We start from the raw sequence: 25,390 nt of genomic DNA, 5'->3' as shown, positions 1-25,390 counted from the left end.
GATACACAGTATTAAAAGATGTGGATTGTAACCTCAGTAACTGTATGAGGGATGAAGTAAAAATGTAGATTTTTTGTATATGATTAACATTTTTATTAAAGCTTCAAATAGACTATTAAAACTATGTTTTGTGTCTAAGCCCCATGGTAACCACAAAAGAAATACCTATAGAAGGTACACAAAAGAAAAATAGAAAGAGATCTGGCCGGCGTGGCTCAGTAGGTTGGAGCATCGTCCTGTAACCAGAAGGTTGTTGGTTCAATACCTGGTCAGGGCACATGCCTAGATTGCAGGTTTGACCCCTGGTCTAGGCACCTATGGGAAGCAACTAGTTGATGCTTCTCTCTTACACTGATGTTCCTCTGTCTCCCTTTCTCTCTCTAAAGCAATGGAAAAAAAAAAAAAATGTCCTCAGGTGAGGATAAAAAAATAAAACAAAATTTTAAAAGAGAAAAAAAGTATCAAAGCATACCAATTTAAAAATCAATAAAACACAAAGGATGATGGGAAGAGGAAAAGAGGAGCAAAAGGATTACAAAACACAGAAAACAATAAACAGGGGTAGTAAAACCTTTCCTATCAGTAATAGTTTTAAATGTAAGTGGATTAAATTTCTAATCAAAAGACAGTGGTTGAGTGGATTTTAAAAGACTGGCTCACTTTAGATTTAAGGACACATGCTGAGAGTGAAGGGATGGAAAAAGACATTACATGCAAATGGTGACAAAAGAGAGCAGGAATGGCTATACGTATAAAATAGACAATGTCAAGAACTATTATAAAAGACAACAAAGGGCATTATATAATGATAAAAGGGTCGAGTCACCAGGAACAGATAACAATTATAAATAAATATGCACCCAACAGCAGAGTAACATATACAGCAAACACTGACATAACTGCAGGCAGAAACAGGCAGCACTACAGGAATAGGAGAATTCAGTCCTCCCACCTTCAATAATGGATAGACCATCTAGATAGAAAAATCAACATTTCTTGATTTCAAAATGTATTGCAAATTATATTTTAGAGTAATTATAATGGTATGTTACTGGCATAGACAGACATAGACCAGCAGAACAGGATAGAGAGCCCAGAAATAAATCCATGTATAGTCACCTGATCTTTGACAAGGATGCCAAGAATACACGATGAGGAAAGAATTGCCTCTTCAACAAATGATGTTATGATAACTGGATATCTGCTACAAAAAAATGAAATTGGACCCTTACCTTACACCATACAAAAATCAACTCAAAATGGATTAAAAACTTAAACATAAGACCAGAATCTATAAGAGCTCCTAAAAGGAAACAGGAGACAACTTCATGACATTCATCTTGCCAGTGATTTGTTGGATATGACACCATAAGCGCAGGTGACAAAAGCAAAAATAGACAACTAGAACTACATACAACTAAAAAGCTTTTCCACAGCAAAAGAAACAATGGCAAAGTGTAAAGGCAACCTGCAAAATGGGAGAAAAGGCTTGCAAACCTCATAGGATAAGGGATTACTATTCAAAGTATATTAAGAAACTCCTTCAACTCAGGGGGGCAAACACAAATAACATGATTTAAAAATGGGCAAAGGGTTTGAATAGAAATTTCTCCAAAGATGACACAGATAGCCAACAGGTACATAAAAAAGATGTTCAACATCACTAATCAGGGAAATGCAAATCAATACCACAGTGATGTATTACCTCACACCTGTTAGAATGGTTGTTATTTTAAGATGTGTTGGCAAGGATATGAAGAAATTGGAACCCTTAAACACTTTATGGGAATGTAAAATGTTACAACTATTATGGAAAACAGTGTGGAGGTTCCTAAAAAAATTGAAAATAGAACTACCATAAAATCCAGCAATCCCACTTTTGGTTATTTATTCACAAGAATTGCGGTCAAGATCTCGAAGACATATCTGCATTCCTGTGTTCGTTGGAGCATTATTCACAATAGCCAAGTGTGTAATCAACATAAATGTCTACGGATGGATGAATGGATAAAGAAAATATGGTATAATTTGCAAAATTATTTATTTCTGCTCCTTTCATACACCTTATTATTTAGGGAACAGTCTTACACACACATGTGAAATAACGTACTGTCGCACACTGTTTAAAGGCAAAGCACCACAGGTAAAGCTCATCAGCTGTCCCGAGTTCTCAGCTTATAGGATCTTGCTTCCTGCTTTTTTATATTAATTTCTGAAAATCAGAAATGTCATCTCCAAAAAATGTGAAGGGGGTTGTACAAAATAATCACTCTATTCAGTATTATAGTTTTAGAAATGGAGTATATTTTCTTTAAGAATTTAAGAACTGAGGGAAAAAACACCGTCGGTATGTCAGTTTAGGTCACAGGAAAAAAGTATGACAAGCTTGTCTCTTTCATACCGAGAAGATATTCTAGTCCGAGCTTTCATATGCTTCCCATGTTTTCTACTAGATGCTTCTTTTCTACTGCTTTTCATCCTTTTCCATATATCACATCAGAGGACTGGTTCAGCCTTTAAAACTTCAGTAACAGGAACAAATCCAGTCTCCACAGATTTCTTCTCAAAAGGGACTTTAACCCATCAGATAGCCCGGCAGTTTCATTCTCATGAATACTCTAGCCATGAAAAAACTCAATAGGACACAGACGAATCCAATGAATAGAAGAAGAAATCTATTGAGTTTTGGAATGTTTGGAGCATTGGATCGGTCTAGGATTATGAAACCTAAACCTCCCATTGTAAACAGGAAGCTGGATGCAAGTCCTTCCATAATATATTGTCCATTTACTCTGTAAGCCAAGAAAGCTACTGGTCTCTGATGCCTGTGTTCATCAGTCATAGAGCCAACACTTGGAGGTTCAACAATAACATCATAAATTATTCCTCCGGTGATGAGAAAGTAAGACACCACCACCAGAGCGTACACCGTCATGGCCGAGGGCATATGCACCCAGGGTGGCTTCTTCAGCTTCAGGTTAGGGCACTCCAACACTAAAAATGGGACTCGGTACAGAGTCTCCATGTTGGCGGTGGCAAGAACAGCTCTTGGTCTCAAACCCCACACGCCACCCCAGAAAATATGGTATATACATTCAATGGAATATTAGCTTCAAGAAAATAGGAAATCCTGCCATGTGCGACAACTTTGAGTACATTATATTAAGTGAAGTAAGCCAGTCGCAGAAAGACAAATACTGTGTAAGTCCGTTCATATGAGATATGTAAAATAGTCAAGTTCAAAAAAGTATCAGGTAGAATGTTGGTGGCCAGGGCACAGGGAGAGGCGGATGTGGGGCATTACTGTTCAACAGCTATAAAGTTTCAATTATGCAAGATGGGTAAGTTCTGGAGATCTGCTGTACAGCTTTGTGACTATAGTTAGCAATGCTCTATTATACATTTACAAATTTAAGAGGGTAGATCTCATGTTAGGCATTCCTACCTCAATAAATAAAAGTTTAAAAAAGTAAGAAAACCTAGTAGAAATAGAAACACGAGGAGAGGAAAATAACTCAGAAAAAGTTTCATTGAGATAAGAAAAATATATATTGTATCTGCTAAATAGGATGCTATAAGAAAATTCAGAGAACAGATTAAGTGCAATAGCAGAATGAAAAACTTTAGAAGTATTAGAAGATAAGGCTGAGGAAATTTTTCAGAAAAATTAAAGATTGCAATTTGGAGAAATTAAGTTAGAGAAGCAGTACATGAAACCAAATATCAAGTAATGGGAGTTCCAGAAAAAAGATAGTGAAATAAACAAGAGAGAAGAAAATTATCAAAGAAATGATTCAAGAACATTTTCTAGAGATAAAGAATATGATTTTGGGGTTAAAAGGGCCATAGTGTTTCTAGCACAATACATGAAAAACATCAAGATAGAGCATTATGAAACTTCAGAACACCAGAGAACTGAATAAATAGAATGGATTTGTATAATTTGGCAGAGCTTTGGATAAAAAAATGAAAATATGGAGAGAACTAAACAAACAAAAAACACTTCTATTGACCCCAGGAGAAGCAAACAGTGGTTATGGTATACCACAAGAATAAATAACATTTTTATAGCAAGTTACCATCATAATGTCTACACTGACTATTGATCTAATTAAATATGTGACATAATAATGAGGACAATGGGAAGGGTAAGAAATGTGGGAACAAGGGGATGTAAGAGAGAATAGCTTCATTTTTCCATAGTGGGAAGTCAATGGAAAGCTTAAAACTGACATCAAGTAAGAGCAGTATGTAATTCAGTGATATGAGAGTTAATGGGACACAGGTGTAAAATACATAAAATATGAGAGGCAGCTCCCATGTATGCTGTCTGTCCCTTAGGTCAATAATCTTCATGGGGCAAAAGTCTGAAAGAAATTGGGTTAGAGCACGGGGATAGGCCAAAGATTATTCGCTATTCTGATGCCATCAAGGCTTGTCTTTTTTTCTCTTTCTTGGACAAAACTTTAATTATCATGGTGGGGTATGGGCTGGGAACCTAAGGTGAAGTAGGGAAAGGTAACCTGCCACTTGCCTGCTGTTGTTCAAAGTTTTATGCCATTTTTCCCTGCTTTCTAAGATTGGGAGTGTGTCAAGTTGGAAGGGTATGTACAATGCAAGAATTCCACTCTTCTGGATACCAGTAAAGCAGTAGCAATAGAGAAGGCACCACAGTTTTCAAACCTCTCTTCAATTTTAGGTGAGTTTTCACATTCTTTTTTCTCATATCACAAGAAAAGCCATCATCACTTGATTAAGGGTGGTGTCTGTTGATTTTCACCACTGTAAAATTATTAGTGTCTCTTTATAGTTAACAAATATCTAGAAAAAGATAGTTTGACATTCTGAAAATCCTGTGTCTCCTCAAACTTTCACTCACTGATATTACCAGACATCAGAGGAAATTGACAGCAACCATTGTTGCTGTGGTGTTTGTCTAATGGTGATTTTCTACTTCATTCTTTCCTGCTACATTAATTAAATTTTACTGTAAAAGGACTCTCTCTGCCATTTATTTATTCAATTATTCTTATCAGTATGGGCTTATGGATATTTATTTTATGGGTTAAAGTCCAATACTTTTATTTATTTACTTAATTAGTTAAATCAAGTCTACATGTAAAAATGTTTTAGGATTGTTAAACCAGCCCTGGCTGGCGTGGTTTAGTGGATTGAGCACTGGCCTCCAAACCAAAGGTTCGCGGGTTTGATTTCGAGTCAGTGCACATGCCTGGGTTGTGGGCCAGGTCCCCAGATGGGGGCATGCAAGAGGCAACCACACATTCCCTCCTTTCCCCTCTCTCTAAAAATAAATAAAATCTTTTTAAAAAGTAGTTACGCCAGACCCCTGTGAGAAACACATTTACTAAATAGATTAAAGCATTTATGTATATTTCTTTTTGTCTTTATCATTATAGTATCCAATCAAAATATTGTTTCCAAAGTTGTGTATGTTAGTTCTTTCTTTCCCTCCCCTGATTTCAGTGCATTTGTTATTCACTTGTAATATAGTTAGATTCATTTGTTAGTGTTAGATTCAGTTTTTGGTTCCCCCATCCTGTTTTGTTCTGTTTATGTATTTGAGGAGAGGAGACTATGTGAAAGTATGTGAAACATGATTATGGTTCTAAGAGTCATAGCTATACCAAAAATATATTCTCAGAAAAGTATCACTTCCTCCTTCCTGTCTGGATGGCAGTATTTCCAACAGTGTTTGAAGGCCTTATCTTCTGTGTTATGTTTAGTTTGGCAACACCTTTCCTGATATATAGTGCCCAAAGAAACTGTCTGCCTTTTTAGCAAGTTTTTCAGTTAGCTTCTTTGTCCATGGCAAATGATAAGAAAAAAAAAAAAAACTTACCTCAAACTGTATTAGGTTAAAAAGGAAATTTATTACCACATGAACCTGAAAAATCCAGTAGTAAGTCAGATGCAGATACAACTTGATGCAGTGTTTCAAATGATATCCCTAGGACCCAATGACTTTATATTTCTCAGCTCAGGATCCTTCTGTATCATTTATACTCTAAGCCAAGCTCCTTTGTATAGCAACCATTTTTAGCTCCAGACTTACATACTTACAGCCTCACATCCAATGAACTAAGTGTTTTCCTTTCCCAGTTATTTGAACATAAGTCCTGGGCCTTACTCATTGGCTTAAAGTAGTTCATATGCCTATCCCTGAATGGTCATTTTGGCCAGGGAGATATGCAGGGCTCTTGCTGCATTGAGTCACAGGCAATGTCTGGACCATCAGAAGAAAAAGTAGGAAACTCTTATCAGCTAAAGCAGAGAGTGAATGCTGGATGATACATGTCCATTGTAGTCCTTTATGTTTGGGGAACCTCCCTTTCAGGGAAATGTTTGCAATTATTGGAAAGCACCATTCACTTCACTTTCTCCTTACTTGGGATTTTTATACTCTGATTTAATGTAAGCAGAGTTCTGCAGCTGCTGAGGGTTATAGCACAAAAGACCACACCCATGGCTCTTCATATTTCTAGTAATAGTCTGGTGTATCTAGGCAATAAAATGTTGATTGACTGGAATTCTCTTGACTAATGAATCTACTAATATGCTTATCTCTATAGTTGGTCCTAGATTAAGAACAATGAAACCTGAGTTTAAGTTTCAGGTATATAGCTATTAGTTTTACAACTTGACCAGTTATTTCTTTATGTGTAAAATGGAAATAGTAAAATGGTATGTCTTCCTCACAGGGTTGCTGTAAAACTCAAGTAAGATAATAGATGTAAAAGGACCTCAAAAGTTAAAAAGAACTGTCCAAGTGGAAGATGATAGATTCCTGCATCTCATAAAATTTTACATTAATTGTGTTTTATTTTGGTATTTTGAAAATACTTTTATTAATTTAAGTGGCAGACATAAAAGCAATGTAAAACAATAAATCCAAAAAACAAACTACACTATCACCATGAATTTTAGAGGAAATATTTACTTTTACCTAGAGTAATATGAGCCTCTGGTCTGTGTTTGAATTATATTTCTAATAGATTGGTTTTTTTTTTCCTTTCCTAGCTACCTCTTCAGAAGACTATCAGAAATGCCATAGAAAAATGTAAGAACTAGAACTAACATTTTTAAACTTGTTGGGCTTTTTAAAACTTCATATTCTAATAGTTATATAGGAGGTATGATTGTTAATCTGCAAATTTAGATATTCATTTATTAAGTATTTTTTGAGGACTCACTATGTGCCAGTACTGTTGTAATTGCTGGAGATATATAGTAGTGAATGAAATTGATTAAAAACGAAATCTCTGCCTTTCTTGTGTCCACATTCTAGTTGGAAGATATGGACACTAAACAAGCAAGTAAATTTATACTGTGCTATATGGTAATGAATTCTATAGAGAAAAATAAAGCAAGATAAGGGGCTAAGGAACCTTGGGATGGAGGCTTGCTGTCTTAAGAATGTGGTCATAGAAGTCATCATTGAAAATGTAGCATTTGAGCAGAGACCTAATGAAAGAGACAGACTGATGGGTGACTCTGGAGAAAAGAGCATTCTGGGTAGAAGGAATAGTTGGAGCAAGGCCTTGAGGCAAGAAGGCCTAGGCTCCTGGAGTAGAGTAAGGAAGGAGAAGAAAGGTAGAAAATGAACTGAAAGAAGAAGCAGGAGGCCAGATAATATAAATGCATTGGAAAACATGATATGACTTATGTTTTAACAACAACCACCACCACCACCGTGGCTGCTGTGTTGAGACTAGACTATGAGGAGGCAAAGAATTAGGGAGATAATTTTGCCATAATCTACACAAGAGATATTGGACTATGGACCATAGTGATAAGAGTAGAGGTAGTGTGAGTGAGAGGTGAGATTTTGGATATAATTTGAAGGAAGAACCAACAGAGTGGACTGTTGATGGACTGAATGTGGAGTATGAAGGTAGTCAAGGCTGACTCCACAGCTTTGTCTTGAGCAATGGGAAGGATGCAGTTGCCATTTTTTAATATGAAGAAGACTGAGGAAAAATAAACATATTACTGGGGAAAGATGAAGAGTTTGGTTTGGGGCATGTAAACTGAGATTAAGGTGTATGTGAGAGACATTTCAAGGAAATGGTTGCAGTCTACACCATGAATGGCCTTAAGGGCTGGGATCTTTATTTTATCCTGACTGTGATGGGAACCCCTGAAATATTTTCAGTAGTTCTGTAAAATTTTAACACCTTAATCTTAAAAGGTTGAATGAATTTATAAAAAATTCATACAAGTTTAAAAATAAAGTCAGTAGATGCCATACAGAAAGTGAAAAGAGATTGCTTCCTCTCAGGCTGATGCCATTCAGAAAGGAGTGCTCTTCCTGAGGGAGATGGCTCTTGCAACATCAGGAATGATGCACCACAGGGATCCTGGTGGCTGTTCCCTCAGTTCTTTCTACAGTGCCACCAATCCCAGACTCTCCTCAAGTGTCCACTCTACCCTCCCTTTGCTGGAGCCTGGGGACTTCCAGTCAAGACGGCGGCATAGGCAGACATGGCTCACCTCTTCGCACAACCACATCAAAATTACATCTAAAATATAGAGTAGTCATCACTCAAACGTCAGAAATCAAGTTGAATGGACGTCTGACAACTATGGAATTAAAGAAACCACATCCATCAAGACTGGTAGGAGGGGCACAGATGTGGAATGCGCAAGTCCCTCACCCACGTGTAGGGGATAAAAATTCAGGAGGGACATCTTGGGAGGAAAGAGTCCCAGCCCCACACCAGGCCCCTAGCCCAGGATTTCAGTGCCAGGAAAATAAGTCCCACAACTTCTGGCTGCAAAAACCAGGGATCGAGTTGGTGGGAGAAACTGCTGGATCCCCAAGCAGTTCCTCTTAAATAACCCACATACCGACTCAACTACTCAGACTCACTCTCTCAGAGCTCCAGCAGTGGGGTAGCAGCTTGAAAGGCAGTGGTGGCACACTGGGGGAAACTGAAAGGTCTGGCATCAAAGTGAGCAGAGGCCATTGTCCCTTTTCTAAATCATCCCCTGACAAGCCATCAAGCTGGTGCCCTATCTGAGACTCCCACCCTGGAGATCCCCAGAGACTCTGCCCCACCCAACTTATGGGCCACTCAAGCTGCTTTTTCATATGAGTGGCTGGTCTTGGCTCATGCTTCACAACTTCCTAAATCCTCTCAAACAAGCTATACTGGCCTCAGTGAGCCCCAGGCCTGGCACTAGCAATAGCCAGCCTAGATTCACAGCTTGGCTTTGCCTGGGAATCTCCAAGCCCAGCACAAGGAGCAGCCATCTCAGATTGCTCTATAGCTCAGGCAGGGTGGCCCCAGGCAAAACACAGGTGGGGGCTGACCTTGGCCTGAACCACCCGGGAAAACCCAGGGCCAGCACAACCAGTGGACAGTTACCACATCAGAGCACCACCTCCCTGACCCTGCACAGCTGATCCTCGATAGAGGGTGGAGGTTTGTGGTCAGTTGTCACAGCCAATCCCTGCAACTGACAGGCCTGGGTAAATCCCTCCTATTGATCTGCCAACAGCAACAAAGTCTCAACAACAAGAGGAGGGTATACTCAACCTATAGGGAAGGTGCACCGGAGTATCCAGCTTGGGTGATAGAGGAGACCGTACCACCAGACCCTAAAAGGCACCCACTAGATTAGGCCACACAACCAAAACATGGAGTCAAAGCAGCTCTACCAATACATAGAAACAAATACAGGGAATCTGCCAAAATGAGTAGACAAAGAAACATGGCCCAAATGAAAGAAGAGATCAAACTATGTAAAAAGAATGAAATGAAATGGAGATAAACAATCAGATGCAGAGTTCAAAACACTGGTTATAAGGATGCTCAAGAAACTTAGTGAGGACCTCAGCAGCATAAAAGAGATCCAGTCAGAAACAAAAGATACACCAAGTGAAATAAAGAAAAATTTATAGGGGAACAACAGGGGAGTGGATGAAGCTGAGAATCAAATCAATGATTTGGAACATAAGGAAGGAAAAAACAACCAATTAGTACAATACGTAGAAAAGAGAATGCAAAAAAAAAAAAAATGAGGATAATATAAGTAGCCTCTGGAACAACTTCAAGCATTCCAACATTCACTTCACAGGGGTACCAGAAGAAGAAGAAAAAGAACAAGAAATTGGAAATTTATTTGAAAAAATAATGAAATAAAACTTCCCTAAATTGGTGAAGGAAATAGACATGCAAGTCCATGAAGCACAGAGTCCCAAACAAGATGGACCCAAAGAGGACCACATCATAATTAAAATGCCAAAGGTTAAAGATAAAGAGAGGATCTTAAAAGCTGCAAGAGAAAAGCAATTACCTACAGAGGAGTACCCATAAGACTGTCAGCTGATTTCTCAAAAGAAACTGCAGGGTAGAAGAGATTGGCAAGAAATATTTAAAGTCATGAAAAGCTGGAACCTACAGCCGGGACTGCTCTATCCAGCAAAGATATCATTTAGAATGGAAGGGCAGATAAAGTGCTTCCCAGACAAGGTAAAGCTAAAGGAGTTCATCATCACTAAGCCATTATTACATAAAATGTTAAGTGGACTTATTTAAGAAAAAGAAAAAGATCAAAACTATGAACAATAAAGTGGCAAAAAATACAAATCTATCAGCAATTGGATCTAAACAAACTAAGCAAACAAGAAGAACAGAGACAGAATCATGGATAGAGTTCAGTTTGATGGTTGCCAGAGGGAAGCAGTGTCTTGGGGAATGGGTGAAGAGGTGAGGAGATTAAGAAGTAACAAAAAGGTAGTTACAGAATGGTCATAGGGATGTAAAGTACAGTATAGGAAGTGGAGTAGCCAAAGAACTTACATGCATGACCCATGGACATAAGCCTTAGGGGAGTTGCCCGAAGAAATGGGGGGTGCTGGGTGGAGGGAGGCAAAGGGGGAAAAATCAGGACAACTGCAATAGCATAATAAATAAATTTTTTTTAAAAAGAAAGTGAAAAGACAATCCACAGAATGGAAGAAAATGTTTGTAAATCATGTATCTGATAAGGAACTTGTATCAGAACATATAAAGAACTCTTACAACTCAACAATAGAAGGACAAATAACCCAATTTAAAAATAGGCAAAGGAGCCTTGGCTGGTGTGGCTCAGTGGATTGACTTATGGCCTGCGAACCGAAAGGTTACCTGTTTGATTCCCAGTCAGGGCACATGCCTGGGTTTCAGGGCAGGTCCTCAGCTGGGGGAGTATGAGAGGCAACTAATTGATGTATCTCTCGCAAATTGACATTTCTCTACCTCTCTTTCCTCTCCCTTCTTTCTAAAAATAAATAAAATCTTTTAAAAATTGATAGTGATGATGGTTGCATAACTCTGTGAATTATACACTTTAAATGGGTGAATTGTGTTGTATGTGAATTATATCAACAAAGCTGTAAAAAAACAAAGTTAGGATCAAGGAAATCAAGGAAATATAATTTTAATAGGAGATATAGATTAGAAAGGGAGTAGAACAAAAATAAGCCATAGAAGTTAAGAGTCAGATGAGTTAACTGAGCCATATTTTGCCACTAAGCTTCTTGACACACAAGGAAAACGTCTGTAGCTATCTGATAGATTTCATGTCCTTGAAATAATAATGTACAACTCTTACAATCTTTTACCTAGATTCCCCGCTGCCCTAGAATTAAATGGTAGACAGTACAATGTTGTCTTTTTTGGTGGGGATCTATATTGTATAGATATTCCATGCTGATGAGTGTGTGGGGGTAAAGATTGATATACTTCTGAGTGCAGATTTCTGTGTAACTTTCATATTACCCAGCCAAAATTCTTGCCTGTTATCCCACATCTTCTCAGAGATATGCATTATCATAGTTCTGTCTTCCTGAAGTACTCTTGCAGCAAGGAAAAGATGGATTAGAAGGAGTGATTAGATTGAAAGAATGACTATTGTATTATTCCAAGTGAGGTGTGATTAGGATCTGAACTTTAGCAGCAAGAATAGCATAAAGGAAAAATTTGGGAACAGTTCACAAGGGTTAATCAATAGTTTTTAATGATTGGTTGGCTAAGGGAGGAGGAGGATGTGCAAGTTGGCCCCCAGTCCTCTGACTTAGAAAACTGAGTGAGTGACTCATTAACTTAGTGAAGGAACACAAATAGAAAAACAAGAGTAAGTTGGGGTGACAGACTATTTTAGTTTGGAAAACACTAAAATACCTACACTATTTTGAATTGACAATATCCAGCAAACAGCTGGATATCCCAGCCTGGAGAGCAAGGGAAAAGTTCTGACCTGAAGGCATAGCTGTCCTCTTGGAAAAGTGTGTAGAGTGAGAAAAATGTAGTATTAGGGTGCTAGCCTTCTTATGAACACACTTGCATCAGAATGGTTAGAAGTTTCTGAAGAAAGGAAAATCTATTACTGTTATGTCTAGGGGAATTGCTCTTTTTTGGTAAACCCCAGTGAAAATTCTAAAGGTAAGGGATTAAGGTCACCAGAGAGAAATGATGATGGACTTCAGAATTTGCAATGCAGCTTTTTCTGAAGAGGAAAGGGTGGGGATTGGATAATAATGATACCACATTTGAACACCTATTATCTACTAGATATTTTGGCATTCTCTTTAAGTAACACATTCACAAAATTAAACCCTGTGACTTTGATATGGTACTTAATGGAGAAAGGGAATTTTGTTTATTGCTATAAAATCTGTATAAACTCACTTCAATGACCATTGCCTATGTATTGAAATGGGGCAAATGTAATATAATGCTTGATTATATGTATCTCATCCTATTTCCTCTCTCCCTTAAATGCGGATCTATCTTTAGAAAACAAAACCTACCACTTAGATATGCAAAGAAAATATATATTTATTTTTAAATAACTGATCTAAACTTCTCATGGACTCTCATCACCCTTCTTTATTTAGCTGGGGAATCATGAGTTAAACTTAGTGATTGATGCCACCTAGTTACTTCCTTTAAAAAGTTTCTTTTGCAGGGATATAAAGTACAGCATAGGAAATACAGTAAAAAATATTGTAATAACTGTATGGTACCAGATAGGTACTAGAAATATCAGGAGTAACACTTTGTCTAACTACTTTTTGTACACCTGAAACTAATACAAAATAATATTGAATGTAAACTGTAATTGAAAAATAAAAATGTTTTTAAAAGCCCCTTTTGGGGGAATGCTGACGCTTTTAGATTTTTTTCCCCATTCCATATTCCTGAGGATGGCATATAGGTAGGTGGTCATATCTCTTGCTTTGCCTGGAACAGTCCCAATATCTGCCTTTTGTTCTGACATAATTGTTAACAGAGCTCACTTTTATTCTCAGAAAGGTCCAAGTTTGGACATGTAGTCACCCTAAGTAGGCACAGTTGCAGGCCAGAGGTGGGGAAAGGGGGAAGTTGGAGCTTGAAGTGTCTGATATCCACAAGTTATCTCTGGAATTTTACTAATTTGTGCTGCAAGTGTTAAGGCTTATTCTATACCTGGGCTGGACTCCACCTTAAAGTCATTGGTGAACTTATGACCTTATTTAGGCCCTGAGGTCCTCCATTGCTGATTTTATCCTCACCTTTGCTTTTGTTGGTACCCCAAACTCCCTGACTCTTATTGAAATCCTGCATCCAGACTTTGACCTGGTTGCCTTTCTGCAAGATTTGTGGTAGAGTCACCTCACCACAGTAGCACTAAGCCAGGTGTTTGGATTCTAAATTTGACCACCTTCTGCATTGCCCTTAGTATGTGGAGCCTTGAGAACTTGTTCACAATATTCAGGAATTAAAGGATTCGGAGGAGGGCTAACTGAGGCTCTCTCCCTGCCTGACTATCTCGAGCTCTTATTTTTAATACTGAGTTTCCAATATGCGTGGACGTCTGCTCCCCAAGGGATCTCAGCCTCAGGCCATATCGCACAGCCCAGGGTTCTAGCACTGGGAAGATAAACCCCTGTTACCTCTGGCTGTAAAAACAAGTAGGGGTTTTGCCTTTCTCTTCACCTCTTCTAATTTCATCTTCCCACCTATTACTACCATCTCTAGATTTGGGGCTTGAGGGAGAAAAGTCAGTTCCCATTGTCTAACTGCTTGTGTCCTAAGCTTCTGCCCCCTTTCTCTTCTTTTTTAAAAGTATATTTTATTGATTATGCTGCTACAGTTGTCCCAATTTTTTTCCCTTTTCCCTCCTCGACCCAGTACCCCCTTTCCCTCCAGCAGTTCTGCCCCCACCACTTAGTTCATGTCCATGGGTCATGCATGTAAGTTCTTTGGCTTCTCCATTTCATTTACTGTTCTTAACACCCCCCCTGTCTATTTTGTTCCTACCAGTTATACTTCTTGATCCCTGTACCTTTTCCCCCAATCTATTCCTTCCTCCTCCCTGCTGATAACCCTCCAGATGTTCTCTATACCTATGATTCTAGTACTCTTCTGGTTGTTTGCTTAGTTTTTTTGTTTTATAGATTCAGTTGTTGATAGTTGTGAGTTTGTTGTCATTTTAATGTTCATAGTATTGATCTTCTTTTTCTTATATAGTTCCCTTTAACATTTCATGTAATAATGGCTTGGTGATGATGAAACCCTTTAGCTTTACCTTGTCTTGGAAGCACTTTATCTGCCCTTCCATTCTAAATGATAGCTTTGCTGGATAGAGTAATCTACGTTATGGGTCTTTGCTTTTCATCACTTGGAATACTTCTTGCCAGTCCCTTCTTGCCTGCAAAGGTTCTTTGAGAAATCAGCTGACAGCCTTATGGGAACTCCTTTGTAGGTAACTCTTGCTTTTCTCTTGCTGCGTTTAAGATTTTATCTTTGACCTTTGGCATTTTAATTATGATGTGTCTTGGTGTGGTCCTCTTTGGGTCTAGCTTATTTGGGACTCTCTATGCTTCCTAGACTTGTATGTCTATTTCCTTCACCAAATTAGGGAATTTTTCTTTTATTACTTTTTCACATAAGTTTTCAATGTCTTGCTCTTCCTCTTCTCCTTCTGGCACCCCTACGGTTTGGATGTTGGTACATTTAAAGTTGTCCCAGAGGTTCCTAATCCTCTCCTTGGTATTGTTCTTGTTGTTGTTTTTGCATTCTTATTTCTTTTATTTTTGTTTTGATTGAACGTTTGATTCTTCCTTTTGTTCTGAATCATTGACTTGAATCCCAGCTTCCTTCCCTTCACTGTTGGTACCTTGTATGTTTTTCTTTATTTCACTTTGTGCACTCTTCATTTCTTCCTTTATTTTTTGCCGTACTCTGAGTTATCTGAGCATCCTTATCACCAGTCTTTTGAACTCTGCATCTGATAGATTGCTTATCTTCATTTTGTTTAGTTCTTTTTCTGGGGTTTTGTTCTGTTCTTTTATTTGGGCCATGTTTCTTTGCCTACTCAATTTTGCAGCTTCCCTGTGTTTGTTTTTGTGTATTAGGTAGAGCTGCTTTTACTCTCTGTCTTAGTAGCATGGCCTATGTAAAAGGCACCTGTAAATTTAATGGGGTAGAGCCTTAGGTAATTGCTAGGGTGGGGCTACCCCCTTCACTGCTTTAAGGCTCCATTTGTAGTGAGGAGCTCAGGGAGGGCCCAATGCCGCTACCTGACTTCTGGTGACTTGCCTGGCTCTTGCCCCCCTTCCAGTCACTTCACCCACTCCCTGTATGTCATTGGCACCCTTCTAGTTGCTGCCCTTGGGTTCACGTACATTCTAAGACCATGCAGGTCCTTTAAGCGACAAAAATCTGGCAGTTCCACCACTCTATGTGTAGGCCCTTTAAGTGGCAAATATCTGGCAGTTTCTTCTGCCACCCTAACACCCACTGGTTTTTATAGCTAGAGGCAATTTGGGTTTATCTTCCCAGTGTTGGAACCCTGGGCTGTGCAGTCTGGCCTGTGGCTGAGATCCCTTGCTCCCAGGTTATCCCTTCTGATTTTTGTTCACCACACATGAATGTGGGGTTCTCTGTTCCACTGCCATCACCACCTTCACTGTGTGTCTGAGCCACACCACCTCTCTGTCCCATCTCTGGAACTCTGCCTCACCTACCCATCTGGATGAATGTGGCTTCTTTAAATCCTTGGTGGTTGGATTTCTGTATAGCTTCATTTTCTGATGGTTCTGATTGTTATTTGTTTTTGAGATCTGGCTGCAGTTCTTTCTATAGTGGTACAAGGAGGCTAAGTGCATCTGCCTACACCTCCATCTTGACCAGAAGTCCCCCTTTCTCTTTTCAATAATCCTCTAGTCTGGAAGGCATGGAGGGGGCATCTGTCTCTGGTCACACCCAAGTTCTTTCTATATTCTGTGGCTAACAGGAAAACTATGGTTGTGTCTACCAATCCTTACTTTATGTATGTTAATAGGAACTTGAGGGATGTAGCAGGATCTTAAATGGGGCTTTCATGTAGTCTTAGAGTTTGGACAGTGACCTCAATAGGTAACGACAAAATAAAAATGACAACATCCTCCATCCCCCATTCTGTGTAGAAGTATCTTTGTAGAATTTATAAAATGTGAGGTCAAAACTCAATTTTTCAAGCATCAGCCTGTTACCAAACCTCAAGCTATTTGAGAAAAGGTTAAAATTGCACTGAAAGAATGAAATGGCCAAGAATGTTTACTTCTTTGATAAGAGTTGTAAGTATCTTATGCAAGTAGAGGTGGAGACTTCTCCCTCACCTTAACACAAGAAAGGAAACTCCAAGAGAACCATTTGGAAAGCTTGACGTATGCCCTATGGAAGGCAAGAGGGTCTGCTAGACAGTTTATCTGGCATACTAAAGAGGAAGCTGGATGTATTTTCAGAGCTTGACATTTGTGCATAATGCTCAGAAGGGAGCCATTTATGAATCATCCTGAAAGGGACCATGCCCAGTATGACTTCTGCAAAAAACAAAGTAAACTTAATTGAAAGGGGTTGGGCATTTCATCATCAAATGCAAAATCTGAGATCATAAATAGTAGCCAGTGAGAGAGCCCCAGGGGTAGATGAATCATATCACTACACCCTCCAAAATACTTCATGTTTGAAAGAGCGTTTGGTTATTTGTCACATCCAAGGGCACCAATGGCATATTATAATAGCATCAGTCATGATCAAGAAAGACCTTTCTTGTCTCTTTCTACAACTTCCTCCTACTCCAGTGCCAAAGGATCCTAAAGAGTAGTTATCAAATGGGAGAGGAAAAAGAACAAAACACAAAAAGAAACCCATCATGGTTGCTTTTATCACTGCAGGTTATGAGTTTAAATCTGGTCTATGTTGGGAAAAGGAAGAAATTTAAAATGTATGATAAGAGTTTGGTGTTGTGATATTACACCGGGCTTTTTATTACCTAAAGATAACCATTTATTACAAGAGAATACCACAAAAGCAATGGAATGCACCTGAAGTTCCACTCAAGGACAAAAGTACTGTTTTGACAGGATGAATTTAAAGGGGAAATATGGAAGAAAAAAATTGAATGTTTTTTAAATTTAATTTTTAAATGGAATCTACTAGGGTGACATTGAAAAATTGTGTTTTGATTACAGAGTTCAACTCTTCAATAAACCTATAATAGGAATTTAGAAAAGTATCTTCTCACATTTGGTTTTCAATTCCATTGTCTTGCTGGGGACTCAGAAATCCCATTTTGGTAGTCAAAGGTTGAGCTTTGATCCTTTTGTATTCCTCTTATAATAGCTAATTTTCTTCTACACCTTTGGATAGAATTGGAGGCAGTCATACTTGTGAAAGTGTAGAATAGAAAAAGATAATTTTTTCAAAGTATCTTTCATGTTACTTAAGATCTTTACTGGAACAAGAATCCGGGAAACAAGATTGCTATCCTTTTTGTGTAAATAAGTTAACGAAGACTCAAGACAAGTAACTTTCCCAGGGCCACTCAAGTCCGAGTAGTGGAACTGGGCTTTAAACTCAGGCCTGCCTGATTCTAAACATATGCCTTGTCCTCTGCAGTACTGTCCCGCACTGATACACATATAAATATATTGCTTTTTATTAAACTATTTGTTTATATAGATACTGTAACATTTTTTCTAACTAGTTGTATTTGTTTCTACAGGATAATTGGTTGCATATACATATCCTTATTTATGTATTAATTGAGGATTCTTGAAAGTTACAGAAAGATTAAGAGAATACCATTAATTTGTTCTTATTATAGAGAGATGACATTAGCAGACGAAAATATTTCTCCAAAGCCAAAGAGTACTTCAGATTCAGAATCAGGTAATAAATAGTGAAACTAATTTTCATAATTCTGCATTTTATTTTTTGTCACAAATCAGTATATATTAAGAAAATTGGTAGCCCAGGAAACTGAGTGCTTTTTAGCTTGGTTGTACAGTATTTAAGAAATTAAGACATGTGAGGTTAGAAACTGGGTCTTACTGTCAACATAGCGCCCATCATTAATTCATTTAATAAACATTTACTGAGTACTTGCTGTATATGCTGGTTGGGAGTGACACATACACACACACATACACACACACACACAGAAGTTGCATTATTGTGTATTTACTAAATGTCAGGTATAATGGTAGGAACTATAGGTATAAAAATGATTAAGATAGTTTCTGTTTTAAGGGAATAACCTAGTGATAAAAACTAAACTTGTAAAAATGTACTTTCTTAGAAGGAATAGCACCTACTACTCAGGAGGATTTGTTTTACAAACCAAAGAGTAAGGGAATTTGTGAATTAACAAAGAAGTAATGAAAGGAAAAGCTGTACAGGTACCAAAACCATGATTTTACGTAGGTCTTGCCCAATAAAAGTTGTGGCTTGGCTATGGAAAATAATATTTACAATGCCTGCTAGTGAGTCAGAATAGTGACTCTGGAATTATATGTACTTTGTATTCTTTATGTGATTGATTGACTTAAAATTCAAAATTAAATAAATCATGTCTTGCTTTAGAGGTATTTTTTACACATTCCTTAATTCAACAAATTCAACTCTTTCAGTTGTGTGTAAGGGTTTTTACTGTTAGAAAACCAAGAAATAGCCTCTATTCCTGTCCTCAAGGAGTCAATAGTCTAGTAATAGAGACAACAAATAAACTAGAAATTACTTCTCAGGCAACTTCTGCTCATTCTCCTTTGCAATCTTATCTACTGCTGTTAGCCATCAAATGTTGGAGTTCTTTAAGGCTAGTTCCCAAGTTTTAATCTCTTTTCAATCTACCGTCTGATATGTATAGGTGTCCTGTAAAAAACAGGGCTTCCAAATTTTTTCTCAAGGGTGTCCATTTTAGCAAATAAAGACACCGAATGCCCAGTTTAATTGCAATTCAGATAAGCAGCAAATAATTTTTAATATAATTATATCACAAATATTGTACTACTATATAGGAGAAATACTTACACTAAAAATGTTCATTGTTTATTTGAACTTTAAGTGCACGTTCTGTATTTTACTTGGGGATATGTAAGCAATACAGTGATCATTAAAACCAGGACTTTGCATGCCAAGTTAAAGAGTTTGAGTTTTAACTTGAGGGTGGTGGAAAGCCCAAGTTTTAAGCAGATTATGTTAGATTTTTATTTTAGGTATGCAGTGTGAACAACAGACTGCAGAGGGTGAATTGAAAAGCTATTGGAATAACCTAAAGGAAAATCTTTTGGTGCCTTAACTCAAGGTGCTGGTGTTAAGAATAAAGAAGAGCCAAATTTGCAATATTAAGTACATATAATAGGTAAAATTGGTACATAGCAGTAAACACTTGTTACTTTGAATTGAATTTGGAGAGTGAGTAAAAGGGAAGAGTCAAGACTGAAGAGGAGCTATTAAAGGGGCCAGAGGGGGAAGATCGTCACACCTATTATACTGAGATCCAGTAAGGTAGGATAGGCAAGGTTTCTGCTCATATTGGTGGGAGTTGAAACTAGATTCTGTGGGCTTGAGAGTAAATAGGAGGAAAGGAAGTTATATTAGCATATGTGGATAGCTCTTTAAAGAAACTTGTCTATGAATAAGAGGAGAGAGGGAAAGGGATATATGTGTTGGGGGAGGGGGCAGATAGTATTTTTGGTGAGATGAAAAAGAACTGAGTATGTCTTAAATGGTGATAGAAAAGTTGCAGTAAAAAGAAAAAGCCTGAAAATACAGGAGAGTGGAAATTGGAGGATAAGTAATGAAGAATTTTAATTACACTTTCTCTACTAATTGAAATGTATATCTTTATACAGTATAGGGTTTATTCACTCCTGTGAAACCTGGAGCTCTTGAGATAAAGATATTTAAAAGAATACTTTATGCTATATGTCAGATTATTCAAAGTATATTAAGTTTTTCTTCTAAAGCTATTACAAAATCAAAGTTATTAGTTTTTTCAAATTTGAATTTTCTGTACTTATAGTTAATGACAAGTTAAATAATTAAAATACTAAAGTGTGTTTTTATTTTCAGATAATGCAGCTTGTGGAGTACTTGCTGAGAAAATATACCCCTTAATCCCTGAGAAAACAAAGAAAAAAGCAAGTATTGAATCAGAATAACTACATAAACCATACATTTCATTAATATAGGACATACTTTTAACCAACAATTTTACAGGAATTATTTTCCAGCTATTTAAGTCAATAATTCAAAACATTTTGGGGGTTTAGCAATTTTATTACATTATTATTACATGAGTATATAGTCTATATAAGCTTAATGGAAGAGAATTAAAATTTATAATTTTTCCAGCTTCATTTTGGATAGTTGGATATCTGTTGATCAGTAAGTCCGTACTAAGATGTTTGCTATGTAGCCAGAACAGTGTTTATGCTGAGGAATGTGTGTGAATTATTACATTAGGCCTAGAATCTAGAGATCTTTAGATTTTATGTAGCAGGAGCTACTGTCTAGGTAGCTCATTGATGCTAAGCATTATTCCAAGCACCTTTCATTAATTATATCTTTCTTTATGGCATTCCTATCAGGTGAGGGTTTTTTGTTTGTTTGTTTGTTTGTTTTGGTTTTACCTTTTTATAGCTGAGAAAAATGAGGTTTGGTTGTTAACCAATATGTTTAAGGAGCTTGTGGCAGGTCTGTCTGGTTCTAAAATCTGTACTCTTCCCACCATACCATAATGTTATTGTATACATTGGGGAGCAGATTGAAAGAGGGCAAGAGTGCCAGCAGGAAGACTCAGTATGAAGTTACAAAGATTTTTGGTGTGAGATTGTGGTGGCTTTGACTAGGATGTAAGAAGAATGGAGAAATATGCATGGATTTCAGAAAATTTTGCCTATGCAGTTCATGGATTGAAAGTAGAGGGTGAAGGAGTGAGAAGTGTCAAGAAAGACTTCTAGGTTTTTGTCTTAAGCAGCTTTGGTGGATAAAGGGGCTTTATTTAAAGTAGTGGGAAAAGCAGGAGGTCTGAGGGCACACAAAGATGAAAATTTTGAAAGACCCCTTGGCTATAAATCTGTAGGTCAGGATAACAGAAGAGGAGTGTATAATATTATAAATGTTTTCAAATTAATGAAAACCTGTTACGCTAAGTGAAATAAGTCATTTGGTAAAAGACAAATACCATATGATCTCACGTATAGCTGGAATCTAATGAACAAAATTAACTAACGAGAAAAACAGAAACAGACATGGAAACATGGAACAGACTGATAACTGTAGAAGGGGAGGAGAAAGGGGGAATTGGGGAAAGAAGGGGAAGGGACTAGTCAGAGAACATGTATAAATGACTCATGGACATGGACCACTGAGAAGGGATTGACTATGGGCAAGAGGGGTAGGCTGGGTGGAGGGGGGCAAAAGGGAAAAAAAAGAAATTGGGACAACTGTAATAGAATAAGCAAACAAATAAGTAAATAAAGCAATGGAAATGGACAAAGTCACCTGAAAAATAATATCTATAGACTTCAGAAGAGAAGGGGGTCCAGGGTCAATCCTTAGAAAATTCTACATTCAGGTAGATAAGGAAGAGTGAACAGAGAGAAGGAGGAAAATACATAGAGTATGCAATCATAAAATCCAGGAAGAATGTTTATTCCTGAAGGTGGGAGTGGTCAATGATGTTGAATGCTGCTTGGAGGTTCAGTGTTATAAACGGACCTCCAGGCCAATATGTAAGTAACTTAGAAGTTACCACTCTGCCCTAACAATAAGTAAAAACCTGAACAAACTGAAAAATCCACAACTCTTTTTTTGATCTACCAGAGAAGGAAGGTCATAGGGCATACTGGTGCACCCAAACTTGGACAGACTGATAGGTGGGTACAGAGAATCACAACTTAACTAGAGCGAAAACACATGAACAGAAACCTCCCTGAGAACCAATGCTGGGGTGGGAAAAACAAAAGTGTGATCAATAAACTACTGGAAGTATAATGTGGAAAACTCTGAAAGTTGAAAGCTGAAGAGGACCCAGTCATCAGAGGACCTTTACACTTTTGTCTCTACTCGAGTTTTATCTTCAGGAGCTCTACAAAATCCTGATGGTGAATATCAGAAAAATCCCCTCATGGCTTCCACTAGTGGGAATGAAAAAGTAACAATGTTGAAACACACCACAGTATTCTGTTTTTCTTAACAAAGTCTACCCTCAGAAGAAAAGTATTTTACCAGAGCCTACCTTATCCAGGAGAAGGGAAATAACCAACTCCAGCCAGTTCTGTCCTTCCAAATAGGGAAAGGAAAATATCTCGAGCTCCCTCTAGCCTTCCACATTGAGGGAATGGAAATACATAACTACAGTCCCTTCTAACCATGGCTGTCCCACCTGGGGGGTGGATGGAAACAGAGAAGCACTGGTGATGTTCACAGACCAGGGGCAAAGGCTAGACAAAAACCCGAGACCTAATCACAAAAGTATAGGCTGCTTCCTGTCCCCCCACTTTACACTACTAAAGACCTGTTTCACCAGAGTTCCTATTACCCAGTACATCATGTCCACTTTTTAGCAATAAAATACAAGGCATACAAAAATATATATTAAAAAAAACAATTTGAAGAGACTGAATAGCATTAGATCCAGAGTTATAAGTAGTGTTAGAGGCAGATTTAATGGAGGGCACACCAGGCGCGTGCCCTGGGCTCCGACTTCTGAACGGCTTCGCAAGTTTACAGCTTGTACATGAGTAAAATTGCACATATGAAACCAAACTTGGTGTCATTAGAAAAAAGTGTAAAGTTGGGGTTTTGCGGGGCATTTAGAAGTCAGGTCCGAGGGTGTGTGCCCGGTGCGCCTGGTGCACCCTCTGTTAAATCCTCCTCTGTAAAAAACCATTGAATTTTGTTCTTTAAATGGGTGAATTGTATGGTATGTGAATTATATCTCAATAAAGTGTTAAAAAGAAAAACGTCCTCATACTGTTATATGGAAGAGGGAAGTCCTTGAAAATATGGGAGGGGATAGGATCCAGAACACAAGCGGAGGAACTGGCCTTTAAAAGAATAGGGATACAGTATTTCCATTGTGGGGCATTTGTAGATATCGTGGTAGCAGGGCAGGCTTTGTACTTAATGCTCTGCTGTCACCATCTTGACATTTTTTAATAGTTTTTTTTTTTTTTTAAACAAGGGGCCTGACATTTTCATTTTGTGTCCTAAAAATTATGAGTCCCGGTGGATGCATCCTGTTTGATGTCTTCTGTAGTCAGAAGGAAGTATAAAGTGAGGCTGTTAGCTGGGAATGGTAGAGAAAAGGGGCTAGAAGTTTAAGGAAAATAGGGTGAGTGTGAAATAGTCATGAGAAGCTAGAGAAGCTGCCAGTCTGTGGCTACTCCTGAGTTTGTGGTGTCTTTGCTATGCCAGATAGTACAGTTTTTCCCAGCACTCACTTGCAGTGGAGGTCTAGAGGATATTGATGTCAGGATTCATCTAGGGCTAGGATTTGTCAGGCATCTGTGATCATGAAGAGAAAAGGATAAGAAAGCACGCATAGTGATGGATAGTGGTAGATAAGGAAGTAAGATAGGAGAAGGATTGTGGGTAAAGATAAAACAGTAGTATCAGTAAACTAGAGATTTCAGGGAGGAGGAAGATTATTTCATGAAGACAATTGAACAGGGGTTGGAAGGATATAAAAAGCTATTTGAATTGGTGATTTTGTAGTTTCTGTTATGGTAAGGACTACCTAAATTTGGTCATGAAGTAACTGAAATAGCATGAGGGGAAGAGGTTATTAGAGATGTAGAGGTCAGGCAACTCAGAGGCCAGTTACTTGCATGGGTTATCACTTGGATGATGAAATTGCTGAGAATAATGACAGGAGTAAGAGGAAAAGCTGTGTGCAAGGTGTGAAATCTTCACTGCCAGTTAAGTACCTCTTTGCTTTATATCCTTGTTCTTTCCTTTGCTTGGAATATGCCTCTTCTACTTCCTTCTCTTTCTCTACCATCCTCTCTTAATTTTTTATTTTCACCAAAGGATATGTTTTTTTCATTTATTTGAGAAAGAGAGGGAGAGAAGGAGAGAAACGTCAACTGGTATGTGACCTGACTCGGGATGGAACGCCATCCTTTTGGTGTACAGGATGATGCTCCAACCAACTGAACCACCCGGCCAGGACTCTACCATCCTCTTTGTTCCCCTCACTCCCAACTCAGAATCCTGTCATTCTTTCAGGACCCAGTTCAGATTACTCCACCTTGGTGATGTTGAATATATTTAAACTTTGAATACTATTTTAACTACATCTTGAGAGCGTTAGACAAGTTACACAACTTAGGACAAAGAAGCAGTCACTGAACCGTCTACAATTTTCAAAGCAGGGATTAGTTGGTAAAGCAACATTTTCTTGTAGTTGCAGCTTCCTGATACCTTAGAGAGGACTTTAGATTTTTTAAATGAAAATTATTGCATAACAAAGACATATTTAATGTTTTCTCTAAATTTTAGTTTTAAGTATTGATTAACAGATATATCTAATTATCATTTGTTTTAACAGCACACTTTCTGGGAGATGTTGCCTTAAATGTGATAGAGGAATTTTTTGAGCTGAGTATATTACAAACTATTTTGTCTTTCAGCATATTTTTTTTTCTTTAAATATACAAGAGTGGGCAGAAATAAGTTTGCAGTTGTAAGTATGCAAAATACAGTGTTTATTCTCTTTTTTAAATTATTTTTTATTTTATTTTTTTAATTTCAGAGACAGGAAGGGTGAGAGAGAGGGAGGGAGAGAAGAAGGGAGGGAAGAAGAGAGGGGAAAGAGAGACAGAGACATTGATTGGTTGGTTGGTTCCCATATATGCCCTGACCAGGGATTGAACCGACAACTTAGGCATGTGCCCTGACCGGAAATTGAACCCACAACCTTTTTGTGTATGGGATGATGCTCCAACCAACTGAGCCATGCTGGCCAGGGCCAGAGTGTTTTCTTGCATTGTTATTTATTAATTATTTTATTATTTTCCATATGAACATCTGTAAACCTACTTTGCCCACCCTTTATAGAAAGC

At 38.0% G+C, this 25,390-nt stretch overlaps 1 protein-coding gene and 1 pseudogene across 1 annotated transcript in view; one reads left to right on the top strand and one right to left on the bottom strand.

The window, feature by feature from the left end:
- MEIKIN (meiotic kinetochore factor) overlaps positions 1–25,390 on the top strand; it is a 53,457-nt gene that overhangs the window by 13,083 nt on the left and 14,984 nt on the right. The window contains 4 exon segments of the mRNA XM_090290235.1: positions 4,580–4,699; positions 7,039–7,078; positions 18,142–18,206; positions 20,391–20,458. Coding sequence (XP_090146361.1) covers positions 4,580–4,699; positions 7,039–7,078; positions 18,142–18,206; positions 20,391–20,458 — 293 coding nt within the window.
- LOC150000535 (oligosaccharyltransferase complex subunit OSTC pseudogene) lies at positions 2,025–3,068 on the bottom strand (annotated as a pseudogene).

Source organism: Furipterus horrens, unplaced genomic scaffold, assembly GCF_987537825.1.
Source record: "Furipterus horrens unplaced genomic scaffold, mFurHor1.1.pri manual_scaffold_10, whole genome shotgun sequence".
NCBI classification, from domain to species: Eukaryota; Metazoa; Chordata; class Mammalia; order Chiroptera; family Furipteridae; genus Furipterus; species Furipterus horrens.
This window is presented reverse-complemented; position numbering and strand designations above follow the sequence as displayed.